We start from the raw sequence: 25833 nt of genomic DNA, 5'->3' as shown, positions 1-25833 counted from the left end.
CATGTTATGTCGAAGAAGAAGTGAGTGAGTAAACAGATTATGGCAGATCTTCCGAAAGAAAGAGTCACACCAGGTGAAAGACCATTTACCTATGTTGGAGTGGACTACTTCGGACATTTTCTTGTAAAGCAAGGACGAAGTACTGTCAAGAGGTGGGGCTGTATATTTACATGCATGACAACTCGTGCCGTACACTTGGAAGTTGCATACTCGTGCCGTACACTTGGAAGTTGCATACTCGATGGATGCAGATTCATTCATAAATGCGTTACGAAGATTTATTGCACGTAGAAGTAGACCATTCAAGTTCATCTGTGACAACGGTAGTAACTTTGTTGCAGCAAATAAAATCCTACGTAAAGAAATAGAAGTTTGGAATTCAAGCAAAGTAGGACAATTTTTGCGTCAGGAGAATATTAAATTCCAATTCAATCCACCTACTGCTTCTAATTTTGGAGGATGTTACGAAAGATTAATTCGATCTGTTCGAAAGATTTTGGTTGCTCTCTTACACGATCAGTTGGTGTCAGATGAAGCTTTGGCTACTATTTTTTGTGAAGTGGAATCACAGTTGAATTCCAGACCCATCACTCCAATAAGTTTTGATCCGAAAGATGATGAGCCACTCACTCCAAATCACTTGCTATTACTGAATCCTGCAAGTAATTTACCTCCTGGCATATCCGACAAAAAGGATTGTTACACTCGACGAAGATGGCGACAAATTCAGTATTTAGCTGATCAGTTTTGGACCAGATGGACCGAAGAATACTTACCCACACTTCAGACACGACAGAAATGAACCTCTAAAGAACGTAATATGGAAGTTGGTGATATTGTGCTACTTGTAGACAATACCCAGAGGGAAGTGGCAGACTGGACGTATTATGGAAACTACATCTGATAAACTTGGAGCTGTGCGTCAAGTTACTGTGAAGACATCCAGGGGTTTATTGAGAAGGCCTATTGCAAAGTTGTGCTTGATTCATAGAGTTAATGAGTAAAATGTTTTCAAGTGTAGTAGTGAGGGTACTGCGTACTGACGAGGGTTTATTATTTTTTTTAATTTTAGAGAATATATGCACACGCAGAAGATCGGTAATTAGATCAAATGAAAACTATATATATATATATATATATATATTTGGGGATTGTAAGAACACCCACAAGTTTTTTTTTTCCAAAAGTTGCGGCAATTTTATTCAAATTATGTTATTATAGCACATGTTACAAAAATTTTTGGTGAACATCTCTATTTTAATGTTCGAAATAAAATATATTCTCGTTCGAATTCATAGTTTCCTATATTAAATAATAGTAGATAACAGTAGGAAATCGTTAATCAAAGGCAATTTCTTTTACCATTACTATTGTCAAAATACCTCGATTAATCGTGCTGTATACTTGTCCAGTAAATTCTTCAGATAGAGCCCTCAATAATGGGTATCTCAAAAATATATTGTCCCACTTGTTTTTTCTTTATATATATCGTTATTATTGGAGTGCTTTCGTTTCGAGACCAATAAAATGTTTATCCTGAGAAGCTTTGCATGCGCGGGAATTTTCGTCAGCGTTTATTTTTATCAAAAATCATGCTTTGACTATAGATGCACATGCTTTATTCACCTTTGATTCTGGATTTGCCTAACAATCACAGGAAATGGTTACAAAGACCCCGCCATGTGGATCGAAATAGACGATAGAACGTACGGGTAATCGTAGTTGGTTTGCTTTCGTTGATTTGCTTTCCTTGTATCAAATAAATTTAAGACCTGGCTGATTGGCGTTGATGAGATATTATTTTATCATCGTAAACAATACAAATGGACAACAATACATATTCGTTAACCTCATATAAATGAAATGTTTTGGTTCTGCCAATTTGCATATTTATGATTTAAATAATACAGAAAATTGGCGGTTACCAATCTTTGGTGGCCTTGTTACATGCATACCACTTCCTGCGTGCATAAGGGTGCCATAGATAACCTATTCTCTCCTATAATCGGAGATTTTTGTTATCAACCGATTTGAGATTTGTCCAGATCAAACATTTTTAATAATATTCTTCTATTGTCTCATCGATATTTAGGAACACTGGCGCAATTCATCAAATTCCAGTTTCATAATCTTTCAAGATAATATATATAAAATTATATGATAATATAAAAATCTAGTTAAAAATATAATTCAAGCCTTGTGCGTAGTTTGAAACAGTGGTCGGCAACCATCGGGAAGCAGTGCAATAAAGCAATATGACCACGACATTTGCTCATCTTAAATTTGAACATAGTATGATGAAATGATAAAGTTTACGCTCAATAATAGTCAACAAAGAAAATTTATCGTTAATCAATATCGAACATTAGAATTCGCTTGCGTTGTACAGTTGAGTTGGACCTTCAAGTTAAGTATAAGAAGTGTTTTTGAAGGCGCAGATAAATTTAGCTCTCCAGCTTTTATTTGACACTGTTACTTCAAGATCAATGTCCGAGTCACATTCTGCAGATGAATCCTGCCTTATCTTGACTTTATTTGTTTGCTTAGCGCCGTAGTTTGTATCGCATTTTCGTAATGTAATTTTTAGCAGTTTGATTTTACTTCCATAGATGCATTTGAAGAAAAACGCTCCATTTGATTTACTTCGTTAATCGATTGGGAATATATATAAAAACTATTTGATGAAAATATTTCCAATGAAATATGTTCATTTTGTTAAATCTCCAGCTATTCGCCAACTTGAAACAACTGGATTTTGCGCTATAATTCACACTGTGGGCCCTCGGATTATTATTATATCTCACTATCGGGTAGCAAGCAATGAGGTAAGGCACATGGAGTGCTGTTTTCTAATTTTTGCGGATAAAATGCCGAGGTCGAGAAATAATTAATTAAACTTATTTGTAAAATACGGTGTTCCATATGCACCATCGCCAAGCTCGCGATGACCTCATTGAGCCTATACCTACAACAAGCACACACCAAGGTAACTGAGCAAAGATGATTTTACTAATGCCACTGTAAGTAGGTACTTGTTTATTTTGTACCTATAATAGTCACTATGTATTGTTATACGTGGCGGCGCGTCAAAAGGGGCAATGCCCCGGTTGTCTTTTCGGTATAATAAAAAATATTCGAAAAATACCTCAATATCGGTTGCACAGACTGTCTACACTAGCCATATTCTCCCGACATGGTTCATTTTTCGCTCGCAAAGCCTTCGCCGAACGTCGACGTGGCGACGCCGATTTTACCCCGGTTGCTCATTGTATATCGTATTCTCTCTTTTATCTCCCACAGTAAAATACCGAACATTCGGAAATGTTAATATTGCAGCACAGTTGGATGAAGGACGCGCGGTTTCTATTCGTCGGCACAACCAAAACGTCGAGAAAAACCGCCATGTTCTCGGTCGATTGATAGATGTTTTGAAGTTCATTGGTTGTCACGAGCTGTCCCGCCGTGGGCACGATGAACGGGCTGGCTCTTCTAATAGAGGGGTATTTTTGGATATGGTGGAATACACCGCATCCCTAGATACAGTATTGAGAGATCATCTTGATGCCGCAACTGTTTCGAAAGGGACATCTAAGGATATCCAAAATGATTTGCTCGACTCAATGTATAAAATTTATTTACAGCATTTGGCTCTGGAAATTGAGAATTGCCAGTTCCTTTCGATTCAGTCTGACGAGACAACTGACATCACGTGCGTTTCCCAACTGGCTGTGATTTTTCGGTTTGTGAAAGATGGTAAACCTACCGAGAGATTTCACAGCTTTGTACCAATCGTTGATCGCACGGCTTGCGGGATATCGGCTGTACTGAAAGAAGTGTTACAGCCTTACAACGCGAAGTCAAAATTGATAGCTCAAACTTATGACGGCGCGGCAGTCATGAGTGGGTCGAAACATGGTGTTCAAGTTTATATAAAAGAAGATTTTCCTCATGCGCATTTTTTACATTGTTATGCACACCAATTTAACCTCGTTATTAAAAATATGTGTCTTGATACCCCTCTCGTCCGTATATTTTTTGCAAATGTTTCGGGGTTTTCTTCATTTTTTCCGTTTCGCCGAAGCGTTCTGACCTCCTTCGCCAGATATGTAGCCGCCGTCTCCCAGCTTGTGCACCAACACGTTGGAACTTCCAATCACGCGTGGTGCAGGGCGTGTCCGAAATTAGGTCTCATTGAGTGTTTCAATGGCATTCAGAGCGCTCCGGTTTGGGACGAACGCTCTGTGAGGGAGGCGGCAGGTCTTAAGCGTCTGCTAGAAGATGGTGAGATTTCATTTTTTCTCGCTTTTTTCTCCACAATATTCTATCACGTGGATGTATTATACGGCGCATTGCAGTCAAGGCTAATGGATGGAGCGTCTGTGCAGTCGTGTATTTCAGACTTCTGCGATGCTGTATCTCGTATCTGGGAAACAATAAAATACGACGACTCATGGAGTGCTTCTTTACGCCGCGGGCAAACAACGCAGCGTTTGATTTTGTCTGCAAAGGAATGCTGTGACATTCTGGTGAATCAAATAGGCGATCGTCTGCGCACTGAACACCTTGCCGCTTTCTCTTTGATGAACCTCAAAAATTTTTCAAAATTTGCACGTCAATTTCCCATCCATTTGTTGGCTACTGTCTCCAAATTTTACCCCATGATAAACGTGGGTAAATTGGAAAATGAATTGCGATGTATATACACCAATCAAACTTTTTTGAACATCACATCAACTTGCGCGCTCTATGGGTTCCTCATAGATAACACTCGAGTAACTAACTTTGCGGCGTCTGGAAAATTTCTGGACATCATTTTGACGACGCCTATTTCTTCCGCCGTCGCAGAGCGAACATTCAGCACGCTGAAGCGTATTAAAACGTATCTCAGAAACACAATGAAGCAAGATAGATTAAATTCCTTGGCTGTTTTATCCATTCACAGAGACGTTATTTCTGGGATGCATGACTTTAATCAGCGCGTTATTGAGCATTTTGAGAAACCGCGGCGTGTTGCATATATATATGTTCAAGCAGTAGTCTAGCAGCATATATATCTATGAGTGAGCGACGCATGTTCTTATCTTTGCATTAGCTTTCCTTTCTTCATAGTAACGTTTTAAACCTTATTTTAGGTTTTGTCTGCTTTCCCGAAGTTTCTGTTAATATGTCATTGTATTTATCTGGGTAAATATTGCCTTTCCTTTTGAAAGAGGTTTCAAAATAAACTATGTCTATATTTATTAATCCCTGGACTTGGACCGGTTTTAAAGACACTTTCTTATCGTTAAAAATTGTCGCTTTTGCCGATTGGTTGTTACCGATGGAATGGTTTTTATACTCATAAAATGATGGGAGAACTTACAGCGCTCATCCTGTCCCCGTAGATGGGGGTGACTTGGTCCCGCAGTAGCTTGCCCCGGTTGTCAAAATGACCACGCGCCGCCACTGGTTATACGTATATGGATACAAGATTGGTCTCGTGAGCTGCAAGATTATACCATTCAAGAAAGTGGAAACTGTGCATTACCAATTTTCGATTGCAAAGATGACCCTACAAAAAAATCTCAGTTTAATGATGCAACAAGTAGAGATCTTTTTACAATTTCCCTGCAAGGAAATACGCGACGGTAAGATTAAACGAATATTTTATTAATTAGGACTTTTTTGTTTTTGAGAAGCATGTTTTAAGACCTACCGGTATGTAGAAGTAAAGCTGAAACAAGGTATCGAATGGCCCGGAATTTATGAATGGTGCGGAGAACTCGATCAGAGTCCAGGTTATTACAAAATGTTTCAGTTAAAAGTTACAAATTCCGGAACTCGGAAAACGCATACGCATGTGTACGAAAAATGAAGACCATCGAAAGCTGCAGGTTCACAAGCAAATGAAATCCTCCCGTATGGTATGAGACTACTCATTTACTTCGAGGAAGATTCAAAATTAAAGAAAGAAGAAAAGCAGAAGTGATATATATATATATATATATGTTTTGAATTTGGAGCATGTTGCAATGATTTAATACGCCAAGCACATGAGTGTAGAAAGTGTAAACAGATTGACTATTTTACTAACTAGTGAAATGTAAAGCAAAAGTACAAGCAGCCTCAAAGAAGTAACAAACCCAATGATAATTATCTTTTTCGTACATCTTATGTTTCGAGATACAAATCTGACAAATCGTAGTAAAAATAAGTGTTGTAATTTTACCAATGACGAGTTGTAATATTGATGGTGAAGCATGGGAACATTTAAAAGAAAACCAGGTTAGTGTGTCAAATTTTTTTTTGCTTATAATTCAAATAATAGTCTTGGCGACTATAAGGTTTTCGATTTCGAACTAGGGCTGGGCATTTCGAATCGAAAATTATTCAAATTGGTTCAAAAGAAAATTTCGAATCTCGAATACACATGCCCAGTTAAACCTGCCGGCAGGTCATCGGTTGCACTTCGGGTGCCGCAGTTGCACAAAGCGTAACAGAATCAAAAATCTCTAAAGGAACAAAAATAGACACATTTTGCAGACGGAAATTATTTCGCAGAAATGGTGCTTGTACTAAACGTAAATATAATTCTATGAAGTCCAGTCAAGCAGCGACGATAGCGTAGATTCAGGAAGGTCAAATTTGAATCTGTCAGTTTTCTACAAATCGAAGTATTTCAATTCTATTACATCACTATATATTTCAAAAAGACTTAAATTCCGATGTCTCCAGGGCGTTTTTTCACTTTATCTCATGTCTTAAGGTGGCTGCCGACGTCGTACTTTTACATCGCTATATACTACATTTAGATATTCAAATTCCGATTTAGGAGCGTCCCAGGGCGTTTTTCCAGTTTTTATTTATGTCTCAACTCAATATGGGGCTACCGTCGTCACGTATCACGTTTGAACATTATTTGGAATTTTTCCCGTGAGAAATAATTATCCTTTCCTAATTAAAATTCACACCAAACTGCAGTATTTCCAATCATAACAACCTGCACTGATGCATCATGTGAGAATGACTAAGTTTCGAGTTGAGTTGATCAGATGGAGAAATTCCCAACCATATTAATTACGGTGAAAAGCAAGAAGACAAGATTAGATTAATACAAATCGCAAACACTAATGCAATTATATTTGCATCAAAAATCTGAGCCAAAAACGAATTTATCAATTCTAAACAATGAGATTGACCACTGAAATTAACCATGTATAAACTAGAATGAAACATGAAGTATTGAAATATTGATATAGCTGAAACCTTGATAAAAACAGCTGATAGATATAAGTGCGATGTTTCCTCTATATATGTCATAACCAAGATATTTACCAATGGCAGAATATTTTAAATTGAACCAGGCTACAGCAAAATTCTATATACATAAAATTTTGATTCACATTTTTCAGAAATTCATTATCTGGTCTCAAACAACTTTTCAAACAAAAACACTCAAAATGAAGAAATTGAACTGCCTAGCGGAGCCAGAGCTTGAGCCGTAATGCATCAACTCCATTAAGATAGTAACGGAACAGTCTTTTATCCCTAACAAACCCAAGATTTTCATATAGCTTCAACGCAGGCTGATTTGTGACCTCTGTTTCTAAAACGACCTGAAATATGAATATTGTTAATAATTCCTATGACCCTGTTAAATTGTTACATCAACTATGTGTCTTTATTCTATCACAACACATGGGCTCAAGAAGTTCTTCGTCAGCGAAATACTACAATCATAGTTCACATACAAGATTTCGAAACGATACGATGATTTTATATTTATTTATTTATACCTACTTGTTAAATATGCGAGCAAGCAAATCAAACATCAGAAAATAAGAATGGGGAAATAGTAAGATTTTCAAAGTATGTATAAAAAATTGTGCAAAAGATTAAAACATGGTTTCACTCAATTGCTGACACAGTCAGGCAATTTGAGTCTGTATTCAGATATGGCTATTTTTACTTCAGATGATCAGTGCTAGACAAGCCATAATATATATACATAACAAGATTTTGAATGAATCTTACCTCATCACACCCTTCTATGTTCATTGTTTCAATCGCCATTTTTACTAGATTTGTACCTACAACAAGTAACCAAACTTTAATCAAAAGTCAAAGTTGTTTTTGTGATGATGAGATGGCAAGAGTAGTGAATGCTACATACAAAATTCCAATAGCCAACGTAAAAAGCACTCTCTGAAAATCATGAAAACCAAATGAAAATCAAAGTTGTTTTTGTGATGATGAGATAGCAGAGTAGTGAATGCTACATACAAAATTCCAATAGCCAACGTAAAAAGCACTCTCTGAAAATCATGAAAACTTCCAATAACCAATTATTGTGAATCAGTCAACAGCCTCCAAAACAGATATCTGTTTAATTGTAAGAGTCAAACAATAGCTTGACAGTGGGATAAATATTGTGATTTGAATTACCGGTAACAAAAAATTCAGTAGTGTGATCCAATACTAATCCACAGCATTATTATAGTATTATTAATGTTTTCCAATTTCCATAAGTTTACATTCTAATTTTACAGTCTATATCAATATATGCATATTGATTTGATATAATAAAATGCCTTTTAGGTTTGCCACTATTATTAAATTTGCTACAGTTCAAAGATCATTTTGCTTTGTTTTTATCAGATCTGCTTATATATATATATATTGGAAGAGTACGCACTCTCGCTTGAGGGTTCGTTCTTTAATCCTCTGGAATGTTTCATTGGGTTCTGCTTCTACCAAAAAGGTTGAAAACACATTTTATATCGCAAGCACATTTTATATGGCTGGAGTTCCTAGAAGTCTTGCTCAACAGAACATGAGCAAAACTTCCTAATTAGCATTGAAATTATTCTATGAAGTAGAGTAATCAATACCGATTCTTTTCCGCCTAACAGTCTTATCAACTGCTAACATAGCGATGTATCCTCTCCTTGTTATCTTTTTATGGAGATCCAGTTTGCATACAATCGCACCAACATATTCAGATTCATGCATGGCCTATAAAAAAGTGTACATGATGGAAACTTCACAAGCTTGAAAAGATACAGGAGCTGTAGAAACTTTTATCATTGCTGTTTAGGTGGTTATTGGCTTATTATACTTACATTTCAGTTAAATATAAATTACATTGTAAAACAGTTTTGACCAACTAACAGCAAGGACTGTGCAATTTTACCTGTTTATTTATAACTGAATATTTCCTGTAAAAGCGCTGATTAGAGCTTGATAATGCAGTTTAAAAAAATTCATACTTGACTGTACAGTGTACACATTTACATAATCTTTTTTTTCATAAAATAACAATTGTTATTATGATCTCGCAATGCGTATTATCAGAATTCCAATATATGATGGTTTTCTAGCCACCAACATAAGACAAAAACTCCCAATATCATGGGCAAAAAGTTATTGAGCGCACATCACTTAGCACCAACAAATATAACTAGCAACAATGTTACAGCTTAATGAGGTAATCCAATCCAAACACACAATAAAAAATTAACATTGGATTTATCAGTTGCATTCTGATTTTGAACAAACGAAGTGTCAATAATTTCCAATTTTCTTAATAACTATTGAATATTTTCATGTCAACAGCTAATCACACAGTACTTACCAAAAAGCATAAATGAGGCCAGTTGTGGATAAAATATCGATAAGTATAAATAGAGTAGGGTTCTGACAAATCTTTGGTGATGAGCTGCATAATTGCTGCCATCTGCCGTTCGCTTTCATACCTCATATACATTATTCCATCCTTTTCCATTACAGTATAACCAGAACTATCAGTTTTTGAGAGGGGGAATTTCACAGTCGAGTCTGTCAACATATTGGTTAATTGTGAAGTCTCTCCATTTGCTGCAGACAAATTGTCATAATTTCTTGTGGCTTCTTTGGGAAGATTTGTCTCTGATGCATTGATTTGATCATTACACTGGTTTGAGTTTATTAATGAAAGTGCCATAGTGGCAGAAAATTTGTCTATCAATTCATTTGTTGACTTCATAATTTTATCTTGTGAAGAATATTCTGTTTTTACGCCATCTTCATCACTCCTAACCAAGTCCTTCAGTTCTTTGGAAACAACTTCAGTAGATATTACTGTGTGAAGACCATTAGGTACAACTTTACTACCTTCCATATTTTTCAAGTCAGATATCCCATTACAATGGGAATGACTCAGACTTGCTCTATCAGCAGGTAACTCTGACATTATATGTTATTAAGTTATCTTTTCAGATATATATGTAATCCATTGTTAAATTCATAAATCTAGAAAAACAAGAAAGTATGAAAAATCTGTAAAAATTCCTTAAGAATAATAACAATAACCTCAAATAATTCTGTGGTCGATTGATGTGTTCTCGTGGGACAGGAATGGCGAACCTTTTTCAATAAATGGGTCAAAAAATATATTTTTATCGGCGAACAGAAGAGAGTGGGTCACAGATATTTAACCAATGTTTGTATCTATAAGAAACTTCTTAAACAATCTTATAAGCTTCTGTTAGTGTATTTTTGGGCTTTACTTATTCATCACTTTAATTGGGGACTTTTTATGGCACTCGATTTTATGAAATTAAAGTTCGAAAATACGCATACGAATTACCAAGAACGCTTAGCATGATGCGGCAAATTATTTTACGGTTTCAAAGAGTTTGGAGAGAATTCCACTCTAGAAGTACCGTGTTTCCCTGAAAATAAGACCTAGCATGAATTTTAAAAATTTTGATTTTAATATAAGCCCTTCCCTTAAAATAAGATCTAGTCAATAGCGCGAATTTTTTTTTGATTTACTCGATCTTAGATCTCTTCTACACGTTTTACATGATTGATAATCTATGTTTTGCAGTTATTTTAAACGTGCCATGAATATCGGTTATTATATTTTGTACGTTTGAAAATCTTGTAGTTCTCTACTTTATAATTTTGTTTTTGATAAATGAAAATATAATACATCCCCCGAAAATAAGCCCAATTTTAATTTTTCGGAAGAAAATATAAATAAGACCCAGTCTTATTTTCGGGGAAAAACGGTGATATATTTCTCGATCAGCTCTCGATCACCACATTAATGTCTTTTACACTGTCCCATTGTTATTTCAGTTTTCTAGGTTTTTATTTCAAGATTTTGTTTTATCAACAGCATAGTAGGCGGGGAAACTAATAAAATGAAAACTAGCATCTAGTTCTCGTATAACCCCTAAAGTAGTCTACAAATGCACTTCCGTAAGAGACAAGCCGTTACGAGAAATTGACAGATCAATTGCATTGTTATTTCATAAACGATGTCAGAGCCAATAGCTGGATATCGGTACACAGCGGTGCAGACATTCGTCCAAGATTCGGGGTTTTGAAAATTACCATACCGGCCCGAGATTAACAATTTGAATTTGAGCGATCGCCATTCTGCAATCTTCAGTCCCTGGTAGTATGTCAATTAACAGAATTTTGACACAAAAATAGGTACCAGAACTCAACTCCAACTCTTCAAGTTTAAAGCACGCTCACGCTGGTTTATTTTTACTCTCCAAACTCCAACGCCCGAATTCAACAATTTGCGTCTATATATTTTTCTTTCTCAAGAATCACCACCCAAACTTTGAATTTGAGTCTTATTATCAACGGATATATATGTATTGTGTGCCAAACGGATCATATGATACATGATTTATATACATTAACTGTGATTCTTTAATAGTGAATTTGGGGGGAATCTGATTCCATTCACCTTACGGTCGTATCTCTTGCTCTAGTCTATACCGAATTGACTTGCATATTTTGTATATATTTTATTGTACCATTGCTTGTTTTCTGGTTGACGAAATGATAAAAATCTCTTTCTCTCTCTGTTAGCATTTTTTTTAAATTTTAGTCGTGCCTTGGCGGGTCACGAATAAAACGAGGTGGTCAGCGGTTCGCCGTCCCTGTCATAGGACAAGTAGCAGAGTAGCCTAAATAGATAGGACTTACATATTTATTATAAACCACACTTCAGCAGGCTGGCAGGCGACGAGGCGTCCAGCAATTCTCTTGTACATAATTATTCTCTAGGGGATTTGAACTTGCGAACCCATGCAAGGTGATTGGAGGTGTAGTGACTCGTGCTCTCTTCTAATGTTTAGAATAATGCCCAACACCTTCGCCAGGTTTAAATGTTTGATATAGCAGTATAGAGTTTGAATTGAATGGAGTTAAAAGCGCTTTGACAACAGACAGACAGATTTAATGATATAGCCTACTAGAACTATTATCTATAAGATAATATATTTTGGGACTCCTTCATGCTGTCATGCTACAAACAGATTACAATATCTGAATATATACACAAGGGAAGCACATACAGACATAAAACAGAATTGTACGAAAGTTGCTACCATAATTTCAAACAAGGCTTAAAACATGAGACAAAAAAGTAAAGTACCTACTAAATGCTCAAACTCACCTCGTGTCATCAAATACAGAAATAAAGCCTTAGTGAAAGTAATCTCTAATCAGGATTGAACCTTGACTGCCCTGGCTGCCTGGTAGAGCACACTGGTAGTCTAGTTAACTTACCGTAACTGCCTGACTGGGGAGAAATGGCAGTTGTTACTAAAATTGAAAAAACAGGCGCATAAAGTCTGTAAGTAGGTACAGAAGTAGCTAGTTGAAAAACAATTTTTCAATACGGTGGGGGCGCAATGGTTAAATACTAAAAAAAAAAAAAAAGTGGCTGATATTTCTTCTATCTGTCTATTGGGTGGCTGAAATCACTAAAATGTTGAAAACTATACAGGTAGCTAAGGAAATGAAGGATAGGATAGGATGAAGGGGTCGAATGAAGTCACTAAACCTAAAGGATAGGATTTACATGTTTATCCCGGGGGAGAGAAAAGCCGATAAGACGGCTTAATCATATGACGGACCACGGCCTCTCTTCCGGTTACCAGTCCAGGACCCAGGTCAGGTACCGGTACGGAATTAGTTAGCCAGGTATTTGTTTTCGGAAGCATGTACTTGATGGTGGAGGAAGCCGTAACCGACCAGCGGTTACGTGAATACCCTACGGCGGCGAGGAGTCCTGCAATCCTCTCGCACATGATCATCCCCGCATGGGATTCGAACCTGCGATCCCACGAAAGGTAATCAGAGATGCGGTGGCGAGCGTATTCCTAAAGCTTAGCACGATGCGCCACACCGCCGAGCCGAAGAGGTAAAGAAGTGAATGAGATTCTGCTGGGAGGTGGGGTGGTTAGTATAAGTATAAGTTTATTTCGACTCCATAATCAGCAATAGACGATAAAAAAAATAGATAAAAACAAAAGTAACTGATTATAGAATCGGGAAAGCGAACAAAACCTAGAGTAAGGTTTGAAACGTACAGATTTTAGATGGAAAGGTATTGATAAAAACTAATTAAGGCACGCACGCACACACACACACACACAATCATCGAGACATGATACTGTCGGAAGCGAAAAAAGCGAGACTTAAAAGTAAAAAGGAAGGAAAATATACAAACAAATAAAAAATAAAAAAAATGAATAAATTCTTTTGCCACACCAAATTAATAATTTTATGAGGATTGCCAAATTGGATACCGAATTAGTCAACAAGAGTAATGTATTGTGGATAGAAAAGTATTCCTCAAAAGATATCGTCAAGCTGATTATAATTGGAGTCACCTAATGCCAAATTGCCCAATCAGAATTGCCAAGTTGGATGTATGAAGAGGTGGGCTAGACCTGCTTCACTCATCAAATAGAAGCCACAACAAGCCAAATAACGTCCAAATTATTTTAAATACTATTAATCAATAACAGTACCGGTAATCATAATTAAAATTAATTAGGGCGGTATGATACAGAGGTAGGAAAATTGGTTAAGGGAATATATATGGTGTTTAAGGTTCAAGTAAAGTTTCTAGGGTCATGGATTATAGGCAAGTAACTTTAATTGAGGTTGTTGATCACTGCGGTGAGTTCAAATTCATCACGGATGATTCATCAGTCTGCAAGTTTTGTTGATGTATACACCTTTCATGTCTGCATGTTGACATAGATAGCATTTAAATTGATCATCATGACGTCCTGAAAAACGAAAAATATATCTGCGAGTACAATATTCAATGATTGCAAATGAGGAATCAATAGAAAACTACCCTACACCTTTGAGTGGAAGTTGTTGAATTGTGTAAATATTGATTAATATTAATTAAATATAATTAGACTGCTAGTTGAAAGACCTGAGAAAGAAGAGATTGTGGTTGGGACACAAGAGAAATTGTTCACAAACCATGCAAAAACCTTTCGATGTCGGTCAAATCACACACATGTATGCCATTATCTTCATTAGTCATTAACATCACACTAACCCTTACACATTTGCATGCTATACACAGCATAAATTCGACCAAGGATAAAAACTTTGTACACACGCAGGACACAGCATATAGTACTACAGCAAGTTAAAATGTAGGGGAGAATCCAAATATACCTCGACTGGTCACCTAATTACAATATTAGGTACAGGAGTTAAATTATACCGTCTACAACCCTCACAATAAATCACACCACCCAAACAGAAAACAAAGTTCACGCATGTGGAATATCAGAAACCCAACATTGAAAAAAAAGGAAACATGCGCATGCAGATATCAGAATGTGAACAGCCATATTAAGGAAAATCTTATGCTATAGAACAAAATAAATGGCCAACTAGAATGCAAACAGATGGAGAGAGCTCAACTGCTTGTTCAAAATTAATTAGTGATCTCAGAAACAATAACAATAGGGGAGAATCCAAATATACCTCGACTGGTCACCTAATTACAATATTAGGTACAGGAGTTTAATTCTACTGTCTACAACCCTCACAAAGAACCACACCACCCAAATACTGAAATAGAAAACAAAGTTCACGTCACTAAATGCTGAGAGTAAAATCGACGTTCCCTTCCCCCGGTATAAATATGTAAAATCCTATCAAGCACAAAACGACAAACGTTTGCGTTATCCAGTTATCAAAATTTGGTTTTTGTAGTTCGGAGCTTGGTCGAGTTTTTTTTTTACAATCCGGAGTCGGAGTCAAAATATTTTTTCCCAAAGTAGAAAGTGGCACTCAAATTTTTTTCAACTCGGAATCGTAGTCGATGGATGTTTCCTCAAGCGTCGAATTTCCTGTTTACCTTACCTTAACATTTGCTAGTCAGCAAGATGCAAAAGGGAACGTACGGTAACAATTGACGTTGGCGCGGCGGTATGGCTCATTGTGCTAATCGTTGGGAATACGCTCGCCACCGCACCTCTGATCACTCTGCGTGGGTTCGCAGATTCGAATCCCATAGGGGGATAGTTATGTGCGAGAGGATTGCTGGACTCCTCGCCGCCGTAGGGTGGTTCACGTAACCGCTGGTCGATTACGGCTTCCTCCACCATCAAGTCCATGCTTCCGAAAACAAATAGCTGGCTAACTAATCCCATACCCGACCTAGACTGGTAACCGGACGAGAGGCCGTGGTTCGCCATATGATTAAGCCGACTTATCGGCTTTCTTCTCCCCCGGGATAAATATGTAAATCATATGCTATCATAAAGAAGCAATGAGTTAGACCAGGGTGGTCCAAGGTTGTCGGCATCGCGGGCCACACTATAATTTTTGTATTGTTTGATAACTTTAATAATAATAACTTTAAATTGCCGACTCATTCACTCATTTCTTTATCTTATATATATTTTATTTAATCCCATTTGCATTTACCCATGGTACTATATTATGCCATGATAACCCTATATACAGCATTTACAAAAGGGTCGGGAGCCTAGATGACCTTAATCGGTCCTGCACACCGACCCGCACTAAACAATATTCAATCGCTGTTTATTACTGATGAAATATTTTCTTCATTATATTATTATCTATTATTGTTATTATTGTTTATATTAGTGTTGATTTTGTTTTTGTGGCAATAAATCTCACTCTCTCTCTCTCTGTTCGCGGGCCACAATAATGACAAGAATAGACGAACAGTACTTTGAGAAGAAAAGGCCATTTTAGTTTGTCACCGACACAACTTGCCGACATATTAAGCAAGCATTGTGATATTTTTCCTCCCATACGGTACGGTATCCAGTCAAAAATTTGTTTGAATTGGTCAGCTTTCTTTTCAAACTCATGTTCACAAAGTAACTGAAGATTGATTGATTACTGAATTTCACGAAATGTGAGATACAGGAGGGCAATTACTAAATTTTCTGACATATAGGCAGCATTTTTTTGTAATAGTGTTTAGGCTGGTTGCAAAAAAAAAACACCCGACAGGGATTATATTGGATTGGACAGGGATTTTTTGCAAATGATTCTTCATTTTTAGTTGTTATTATCCATGTACGTCCAAAGATGGTCTCATTAATGTGTTTTCTTTAGCTCACATTCAGCCACACTTTATTCTTCATAAATTCCTCGACATTATTCTTCAAATGAGAGAGAGAGAGAGATTTATTTTTTCGTCAACCAAAAATAACAGTCATCGTAATAATAATAAAAATAACAATAAGAAATAAATTAGTTTGGTATAGACAGGTATTAGTTGAATCAGGAAAGTTTTCAGAGATTGATTCACGCATAGCTTTTTCGTCATCAGTTCCTATTGTCAGTAATTTTGTATCAACGTTGTTTAAACCATACATGCAAATGCCTACATGATTTTTATTTTACATTCCTATTGTTTGTATTGTATTAATACTGCAAGACTATTTGATAAAAAGTTATGATACATTATGAGAAATTACTTTTTGTTCCGATATTTGGTATTTGTATCGATTAATAGTATTCTTTGCAATATTGTACATTGTGATAAATTACTTTTTTGCTGAGTTAATATTGTTTATTACAATATTGTTTTATTTATAAAAATCAAATATAAAAAAAAAATACCGAGACGGATACTGCCCTGTACAAGCAGTTTCCATCGCCTTCCACGTACACTGGAGTAAAACAGTCCAGCATGATTGGATGAAACTTTTGCAATATATTCTTAGACACTGAATATTCTCCCATATGATTCTCAGATTGTGGTGCTTCTAAAGGTATAACACGATGATTGTCTAACAAACATTGCAACGATTTGGTCAAGTATAGGCGACCTGATAACATCCGTAATCGAACTTTTGATTCGGGCACAAGCACCTTGCACATAAAAAGTGCATGTCTTTCTTGCTCCCTACTTCCATGACTTTTGGTTGTTCTCCAAGACAGGGAGCATGTGTCCAGGTCTCACACATTTCACATTCAATGCACTCGTCACTGCATTCAATGGAACAGGTGGCACATGGGTATATTAATGCACTAGACATAGCGTAGTAGGCTGTCTTTTGACGTTTGCGTTGAATATCTGAACCAGAAAATGGAACTCTTAGTTAAAAGTAATAAAGGTATATTTGATATCGACTAGTACAATTAAAAATTATCATCCTGACTCATTCATATATTATATAGGTACATTCAAGATCTTAGCGTTTTGCAACAAAGACACTTTTAAAATATGGACACCATTTGAGGTTATCATTCGTAGTTTGTCATTCGTAGTAAACTTCAATAAATATATTAATCCTTATATAAAATACAAGTTATCTGATCTAGCAAAAGTTGAACATACCGATAAAATCGTCCAACTGGCTTGGTCCTCCTCCTATCCTTGGCACGTTGATGGAGAAGATATAAAAACTAGGGGTACAATTACAAGAATCGTAAATAATCTGCTTTAAATTTCTGATGCTAATAGTTCGAATATTAATTCGAAATGGCACATATGTCGCTTTTCTGTCGCAAAGAAATCTCCGGCCATGACGAACAGCCCAGCGCCAGTCCTGCTGCATTTCAACTTTGGAGTCGAAGCTGTGTTATCAGTAGAGTAATCCGTAGGAGCACTTTGAACCGTCCTCGCTAAAAGGCTATAGCGACAATCGTTTTCACCTCGTGGTCAACTCTCGCATTTTTCTATGCTGAAATTTTAAATTCAAGTATTTTGTCATATATGTTAACGTTATTGGACACGTAGTGGACATAACGATCGTTTCAATATTATGTTGTTGTTGTTGTTCTTGTTCTTTGACACGTTTTTAAAAAGTCGCTTTTCTCTTCGAATACTGGACCAATTGCTTTGAAATTTTCAGTGGTTAAAGATAAAAATTTCTCCAGAAGGCTATTACTTTTTTTTCGCTATGACGTCATCAAAATTATGTGACTCTACGTGTCCATATATTTGAGCATAGCTCTCTTGTTGATATATTTAAACATTTATGTAAGGTTTTATATATTTACCGATATATATATATATCACATATATATCATATTTACATATATATCAGAAATAATTCATATTTGATGAAATCCAACGACATCCCCACTTTCATTATAATTCAAGGTCACGTACTTTAACCAGTTCCAGTATAAAATGTTTAGCTACATAGTTACAATGCCTGCACAGGAGAATGTTTGTGGAAACAATTTTTAGCATATTAGTAAATTCTGAAGGAGTCATTTTAGAGGATCAGATTTGTATGTATGTAGGTAAACAAGAGAACGATGCTCAAATATATGTACACAAAGCAATATGCAATCTATCACGGTAGATTACGAACGGCAGTCTTTACGGCTGACAGGAACGCGAACTAAAATAACAACATTATCTTTAATAATGACAGGTTTAGGTGGATATTCATGTTGTGCTACATAGTTACAACACCTGCACAAGAATGTTTGTGGAAACAATTTTTATTTGTTTCAATCTGAATCTATAACTACGTTATCTTATCTACAAGGAAAAGGGCTAATAACATGTAAGAAGGTTTTGATTATCGATTTTTATCATTAATTCATATTGATAAGAGATGATTCAGGAATTCATTGCTCAATTTACATCCGCTAGGTGGCGCAAAATGAAATTGATATTTTCTACCATTTATCCCCCCAAATTTTCTCATTATACTTGAGAAATCGCCTAGAAGAACATAAAATATCCTTTGCAAGATATATACAAGTCCGTTCCGGTAAGTTTATGTGGGTTTTTCACTGCGTTCCGGCAATTTAGGGTCCGTTCCGGTAATTAAAGAAAATTATTTTTACCACTGACCCCCCTCCTCTCCTCCAAAGTTTGCCGATTTAATATAAAAATTGCAAGGAAGTATATAAAATGACATTTGCAAGACATCTAAAGGTCCGTTCCAGTAGGTTTATGTAGGTTTTCCACTCCGTTCTGGCAAATTAGGGTCCGTTCCGGTAATTAAAGAAAATTAAATTTACCACTATCCCCCCCCCCCAAGTTTGCCGATTTAATATAAAAATTGCATGGAAGTATATGAAATGACATTTGCAAGACATCTAAAGGTCCGTTCCGGTAGGTTTATGTATGCTTTCCACCCCGTTCCGGTCCGTTCCGGTAATTTAGGGTCCGTTCCGGTAATTAAAGGAACCGTATTGGTCTAGTTATCAGGCATAGTCAAGCTAGGCTAATGGACTCCTAATTCAATTTTTATTTTCTATGAAGCCAATTTCGTAAGCATATATTCCCGACCGAAAGTATAGAAACCGGTTAACAATTTAGACTTGCCAAGCACATCATTCAACTTCGCTAGTTGCCTCAGATAGCCATAAACACTAGTTAATTCACTGACAGCGACGCGGGCCACATAAAATGCAACGGCGGGTCCGCGGGCCTGGGTTTGGACCACCCGGTGTGGCTCACCGTCGGCGACGGTACCGGCAACCTCAGGCTTGCTTTAGCTATCACGATGACTTTGTAGAATTTATATAAATACAATCCGACACGGTAAAACGGATTCCTAAGTCTAAATTTTTATTTTACAATTTATAATACCGCTGGTCTAGCCGTAGTAGTATATATTTACGGTCTAACTCAGGGATAGGATAGGATTTACATATTTATCCCGGGGGAGAGGAAAGCCGATAAGACAGCTTATCCATATACCGTCGGCGGCGGTGTGGCTCAACGGGCTAAGCGTTAGGAATACGCTCGCCACCGCACCTCTAACTACTCTGCGTGGGTTCGCAGGTTCGAACTCCTCGCCGTCGTTGGGTGGTTCACGTAACCGCTGGTCGGTTACGGCTTCCTCCACCACCAAGTCCATGCTTCCGAAAACAAACAATACAGTAAAACTAATCCCATACCCGACTTGGAATGGTAACCGGACGAGAGGCCGTGGTTCGCCATATGGATAAGCTGTCTTATCGGCTTTCCTCTCCCCCGGGATAAATATGTAAATCCTATCCTATCCTATCCCTGAGTTAGACCGTAAATATATACTACTACGGCTTGACCAGCGGTATTATAAATTGTAAAATAAAAATTTAGACTTAGGAATCCGTTTTACCGTGTCGGATTGTATTTATATAAATTCTACAAAGTCATCGTGATAGCTAAAGCAAGTCTGAGGTTGCCGGTACCGTACCGTACTTTCTTCACAACAAAGTGAATATAATCACTTCGCAATCAATCGATCACAAGGCTCGTGATTCTTTGGTATTGATCTGATGCGTAGTGTGCAAGACAGGCAGAGATGACTAGTGAGAGTTCAGACTCGTCTGTGGTGAAGTATTTAGTAGGTGCTGCATCTCTGTTTGGTAAGTTTCTTTATTTTTTATCCTATGCTAGTATATGTGAATCCTGTCCTAATGCATAGTTTCGCTAGCAAACTTACGGGGTACCGGTACTAAAAATTAAGTCTATTAGGAATTTATAAATTTAAGTAGGTAGTCTACCATAATCATATTAAACAAACTGACAAAAGTCAACAGACTTGCAAAAAGGGTAGATCAGTAGACTCTGAGATTAGATACCGGTACTGGAATACAAAATCTTAAAATTATTCACGAATCGAGATAGTTTCATGATTGCTCTGCTGCGAGAGATAGGCAGCGTGGTTCGGGCATGTGGAAGTATTTTAGAAAACCTCATTCCGTTGTTAAACGTCATTAATGTGGCAAATTATCAGTGTTCGATGTGCAAATTTTACTTCGAGATATAACGTTATATCATATAAAGAAAAACGGCATCAACTGCGCACTTGTTGTATGACATTGAATATCCGATTTTGCAATGAAATCGTGAACAATATATTTCAAAATCGACCGAAAACTGATTCTGAATTCATCATTGTCAAATTTCCATAATCAGCAATCTTGGTACTTCCATTATTTTTCACATTTAATTGAGTCCTTACCCACACAGTTCTGCAGTTAGTAATATTCTTTTGAATTAAATGCCACAAGAGATAAATTTGCGCTGATGTAATCATATTTGAAGAAATTGTACGGTATGAAGGTGATTTGTACCTGAGATGTCAGTTAACGGTTAAAATAAATCGTAACCGTTAAGCATCTGAAATCGGTTAAGCGGTTAACCATTCCCAGCCCTAGTTCAGTAGTTACAATATTACTGTATTAGGTACCATCAGACATGGTATTGAATACGGTACAGTCTGACAGTACCGTATTATAGAGGGTCTACTTTTGGATTTTCTATCCGATCACCCAGTTCAGCAGTTACTTCAACTTCATAATACAGTAATGTTAATATGAATTACTGTTCTTCATAGGTGGTGGACTCGCACTTGTTGCAGCATACAAATTATTAAAGATGAAGATTGAGAAAACGAATTCAACGGAGCCAAAAACTGGGAATGTTTATGAATCTGAAAAGCTTCTAAATGAATATTTAATGTTTCATTATGGGGGTCCAGAAGTCAATTGTCTTCATGATATTGGTCCAAGAAATGGGTTTGATTTCCCAGTAAGGTGTGCAGAGCTTTGTGTGAAGCATTATGACTCAATGGTGAGAATACAGTTGTGTATTATTTTATTTATAAATAGCCTTAGAACATTTATACATAGGCCTACATCTAAAATGATATATGTTTGTATTAAACCATCAAAAATGTCTTTAAAGTTGCTGTTGTAATTTTGATTTTCATTTATTTTTTAAATGCTTGAGATATTGTTGTCTGTTTTAGGGGAAGACTGGTGAGGGTTTTCTTTTCAAACAATTTTTTCATGCTTTTAATTCAAGTCATTTACACTAACTATTCAGCAAGTAATAGTTGCATTGATTTAATTTCAAATGTTGGTCATCACGACTCATCAGTATCATGTTAACGATTGTAAGGCAAACTTTTTTGGCCTTTTAGGAGTTGCACCTGATGTAGTTCTTTCACATATTTATGTAGGTTTGTTCTGTTGAGAGATCTCTTGATATAGGATGTGCAGTTGGTCGTTCAACATTTGAGCTTGCAAAGTATTTCAGGGAATCAATCGGAATGGATTTTAGTTACGGCTTTGCAAAAACATGTGAAGTATTAGCGAAAAATGGTCGTCTCGAGTATGAAGCTCCTACTGAAGGAGCCCTGACTACTAAGCATGTTGCATTGGTTCCATCTGATGTGGTAAATACTACATATTTTTTATTTGATTTACAATTAGTTGACCATAACAACTGGTAGAATTGATATTCAAGATATTGCACTGCAGATTGTCAGCTGATTACTCCATGTTTTTGCACGATTATATACCATAAATAATATTATTAGTTTATATTATCTTACTTTTATATTTAATACTATTCGCGTAGGTGTGATAATTGTGTCCTTGCATTGTTTGTAATTTTCTTAGCACTTTAATAACATCAAATTTTTTCCTAGGATACATCAAGGTGTTCTTTCAAACAAGGTGATGCTTGCAATCTACCTCTGGACATTGGACAATTCGGTTGCGTACTTGCAGCAAATTTAATATGTCGATTACCTGATCCAAAAATATTTTTATTGCGTCTTAAAAATTTAGTTGCTCAAGGTGGAATTTGTGTTATTTTAAGTCCTTACACTTTTCTCCATGAATATACTCCAAAGGTATGTATTAAATTTGATGAATGTCCCAATGTATAAGGAGTTTCATTCAAATTTGAATTACATAGGATTGTTCTTGTGTGAAAATGCTCCTGTACATAATTCTCAAATTTGAACAAACAAGTTCGGTATTTTGAAAATAATATTAAATTGTTTGAAGTTATATTAAGTTTCATAGAATCATAGCATGTTTAAGTTTCTTAACTTTGCTCACCGTAAAACTGCTTTCTGTATGTTCCCAAATTTTCAAGATGGGGACAAATTTATGGACTATAATGCATGTGATAAATGCTCTACTGTGTGATGCATTTTATAAATCATTGGCGGGGCTATTTATGTGTATCGACTGCATGACAAATCCATTATCGACCAGTAGTTCGTTCTCTTAGTGAATAAGATTATGGAATTTGGATAACCCATTGATATTGTGTAATGTAACATGGAGCTGATTTAAATGTATATTGCAGAGCAAATGGCTTGGAGGATATAAAGACTCCTCTGGTAAGGACGTGAGAGCATTCGACACTATGAAATCAATTTTACTACCTGATTTTGAACTAGTTGTTGCAGAAGATATGCCTTTTCTTATAAGGGAGACAGCAAGAAAACATCAGTGGACTGTTTCTCATGCCACGGTATGGAGGCGCAGAGCAGTTTGAAATATCAATAAAAAAATTATAAAAATACAACAATTTTCATTGAATTTGCACCATTTGAAATATTACCATATAGTTAGTGAGTGTTTGCTTACTTACAAAATTACTTGATACATAGTCATACAGAATATACCTAATCAAATAGATTCTCCTGCATAATTAAGTTGATAACATGGATGGGAAGATTTTTCAGATTAAAAGTCAATCATTGACTGAATCATTTGTTAATTTTTTGCACTGCTGTAGTAAATATATTGCAAAGTTTTCAATGTAGTTTGTGTGTAACCTATTTAAACAGGAAATGAGAGTAGGAAATGTGCTCTGTTTTATTTGATACATAAAGTAGTTTTTCGTCTTAGGAAGTACTATAATTTATGAGCCTGTTGGCATATATCCTTCCTGTTTGAATCAATTTTGTGGCCAAATTTTTTCATGTGCACTTTTTGATATCATGTTATTGCTACTACCTGTCTTTTGTCATATTTTTTGTTTTAAAATTTTTGATTCTTAAAATGGTAAATATGTAACCATTCGGTGCTTTGATGGTGAAGTCCGAAAAAAATACCTGTTTTTTCTGAATATATGTCTCAGTAAATTTGGACATCTGTGCCACCATCATCCCATGAGAGAGCAAATTTATCTATATTTCTAAGTGACTATGCTAAGTTATTATGTTGCTTCTAGAGGCATTGTCTCTGTGATACAGGGAATGGGGTAATTCTCTTTAACTGTGCCAATAATGTATCTTTTTACCAAGTAATTGCATTGTTTGTGTGTATTTATATTGTAGATTTTCTATTTATGTGGTTCATATTTTGTACAGTCTCAGAATACATCTGTTCAACCAAGTCTTCATTGCTTTGTGCTTGTTATTATTTTATGATAAATGAAGGACAATCGGCGTTTCGATGTCCTACTAATACAGGTTATGGTTTCGCTTTTTTAATGAGAATGGAAAAATCTGAATAGTATTGATGTATGCGTATCAAAGGGGCCAATAATAAATATACATTTGTATACAGTTTCCACGATATCGGCGATTCTAGAAGAGAGCGAGGAATTGAATTGACCTTTGACCCCATAACCAGGGCCTCAGTTGCTGATAAATAGAACGTTACTGATAAAAAATTATTATCTGATTTTTCTAATGAACGAGTTTATGATAGAAAAATATCCAAAAATAGTAAAAAAAATTATTCTTAGATTCGTTGTTGCTCAGATAAATTAGTATAGTTTTCTATATTGATGCTTTATCGTCCTTTTAAAAATGGAAGGCATTATTAGTGTAAAAACTGTTCAATTAATTTGAATTAGTTAAAGGGGTTGGGTTGTTCAAATTTAGAAAAAATCGACTGTATTCAATAACCTTGTAAACGGAATATATCTGAGACAATTATTAACCCGTTTAAAAAATATATATATGTCAGTTTGAAGATTTTTGAACGTATAAAATTCTTGAACAAGCGTTGAAACTGAGAAACGACTTAAAAATAAATATAAATTCGAATGTCGAGGCTCCTTGGCTTCAGCCTACGTCGCCTAATGGTATATCCAGCACTTTCCATAACTGACTAATGATGTTGAAATGTATGGACTGCGTGAGGCAAAAAAGTTTTTCTGAACGATTCAATTCTTGGTCAGTGACAGCATTTTTTACTTTTTAAGAAAATACCCTCAGCTACGACCGGCATGTTAGGATAGGATAGGATTTTACATATTTATCCCGGGGGAGAGGAAAGCCGATAAGACGGCTTAACCATATGGCGAAGCACGGCTTCTCGTCCGGTTACCAGTCCATGTCGGGTATGGGATTAGTTTTAGTTTTATATTTGTTTTTCGGAAGCATGGACTTGATGGTGAAGGAAGCCGTAACCGACCAGCGGTTACGTGAACCACCCTACGACGGCGAGGAGTCCAGCAGTCCTCTCGCACATAAATACTCCGCATGGGATTCGAACCTGCGAACCCACGCAGGGTAATCAGAGATGCGGTGGCGAGCGTATTCCTAACGCTTAGCACGATGAGCCACACCGCCGCGCCTGTTTACATTCAATTCGGCATACAATTACACTAAGTGTGGATTTTTAACTATAACACGTTATTATAGTAAAAGTCTAGTCCAGACAGGCCCGCTGCAATGTGAACTACACCTAAAACAGATTTTCTCTAAGTCTGTGTCCAACATCTGCGTGACGAAGGCAATCATATTTATGTATCATATCCATCTTTCTTGATAAAAAGGGGTTTTGTTGTCGTTTAAATATTCTCACAGTAGCTGTTTC

General features: G+C 36.3%; 3 protein-coding genes across 3 annotated transcripts; 2 read left to right on the top strand and 1 right to left on the bottom strand.

The window, feature by feature from the left end:
- Positions 1-241: 241 nt before the first annotated feature.
- On the top strand, positions 242-802 carry LOC144424422 (uncharacterized). Its single transcript, XM_078113753.1, has one exon. It carries the CDS (start codon positions 242-244, stop codon positions 800-802), a length of 561 nt encoding a protein of 186 aa, XP_077969879.1.
- A 6302-nt stretch (positions 803-7104) lies between these two features.
- On the bottom strand, positions 7105-10285 carry LOC120331613 (N-alpha-acetyltransferase 30-like). The gene is made up of 4 exons (XM_039398711.2): positions 9614-10285; positions 8871-8994; positions 8014-8069; positions 7105-7595 (listed from the first exon to the last, which is right to left on the bottom strand). Exons 1-4 carry the CDS (start codon positions 10208-10210, stop codon positions 7458-7460), a joined length of 915 nt encoding a protein of 304 aa, XP_039254645.1. The 5' UTR covers positions 10211-10285; the 3' UTR covers positions 7105-7457.
- Positions 10286-20063: 9778 nt separating this feature from the next.
- On the top strand, positions 20064-24406 carry LOC120331587 (uncharacterized). Its single transcript, XM_039398684.2, has 5 exons — positions 20064-20619; positions 21594-21829; positions 22221-22436; positions 22692-22898; positions 23363-24406. The coding sequence occupies exons 1-5, from the start codon at positions 20556-20558 to the stop codon at positions 23552-23554; spliced, it is 915 nt and encodes a 304-aa protein (XP_039254618.1). The 5' UTR covers positions 20064-20555; the 3' UTR covers positions 23555-24406.
- The last annotated feature ends 1427 nt before the right edge of the window (positions 24407-25833 follow it).

Source organism: Styela clava, chromosome 6 (assembly GCF_964204865.1).
Source record: "Styela clava chromosome 6, kaStyClav1.hap1.2, whole genome shotgun sequence".
NCBI classification, from domain to species: domain Eukaryota; kingdom Metazoa; phylum Chordata; class Ascidiacea; order Stolidobranchia; family Styelidae; genus Styela; species Styela clava.
Note: the sequence above shows the minus strand (reverse complement) of the source record. Positions and strands in the feature narration are given on the sequence as shown.

Coding starts and splice junctions, on each gene's coding strand:
- LOC144424422 (XM_078113753.1), top strand. CDS start 242: ATGGATGCAGATTCATTCATAAATGCGTTACGAAGATTTATTGCACGT.
- LOC120331613 (XM_039398711.2), bottom strand. CDS start 10,210: ATGTCAGAGTTACCTGCTGATAGAGCAAGTCTGAGTCATTCCCATTGT. Junction 8,995..9,613: donor GGCCTCATTTATGCTTTTTG/GTAAGTACTGTG, acceptor ACTTTTTTATAG/GCCATGCATGAATCTGAATA. Junction 8,070..8,870: donor TGTTAGGCGGAAAAGAATCG/GTATTGATTACT, acceptor TACTTGTTGTAG/GTACAAATCTAGTAAAAATG.
- LOC120331587 (XM_039398684.2), top strand. CDS start 20,556: ATGACTAGTGAGAGTTCAGACTCGTCTGTGGTGAAGTATTTAGTAGGT. Junction 20,620..21,593: donor AGGTGCTGCATCTCTGTTTG/GTAAGTTTCTTT, acceptor TGTTCTTCATAG/GTGGTGGACTCGCACTTGTT. Junction 22,899..23,362: donor TCCATGAATATACTCCAAAG/GTATGTATTAAA, acceptor TGTATATTGCAG/AGCAAATGGCTTGGAGGATA.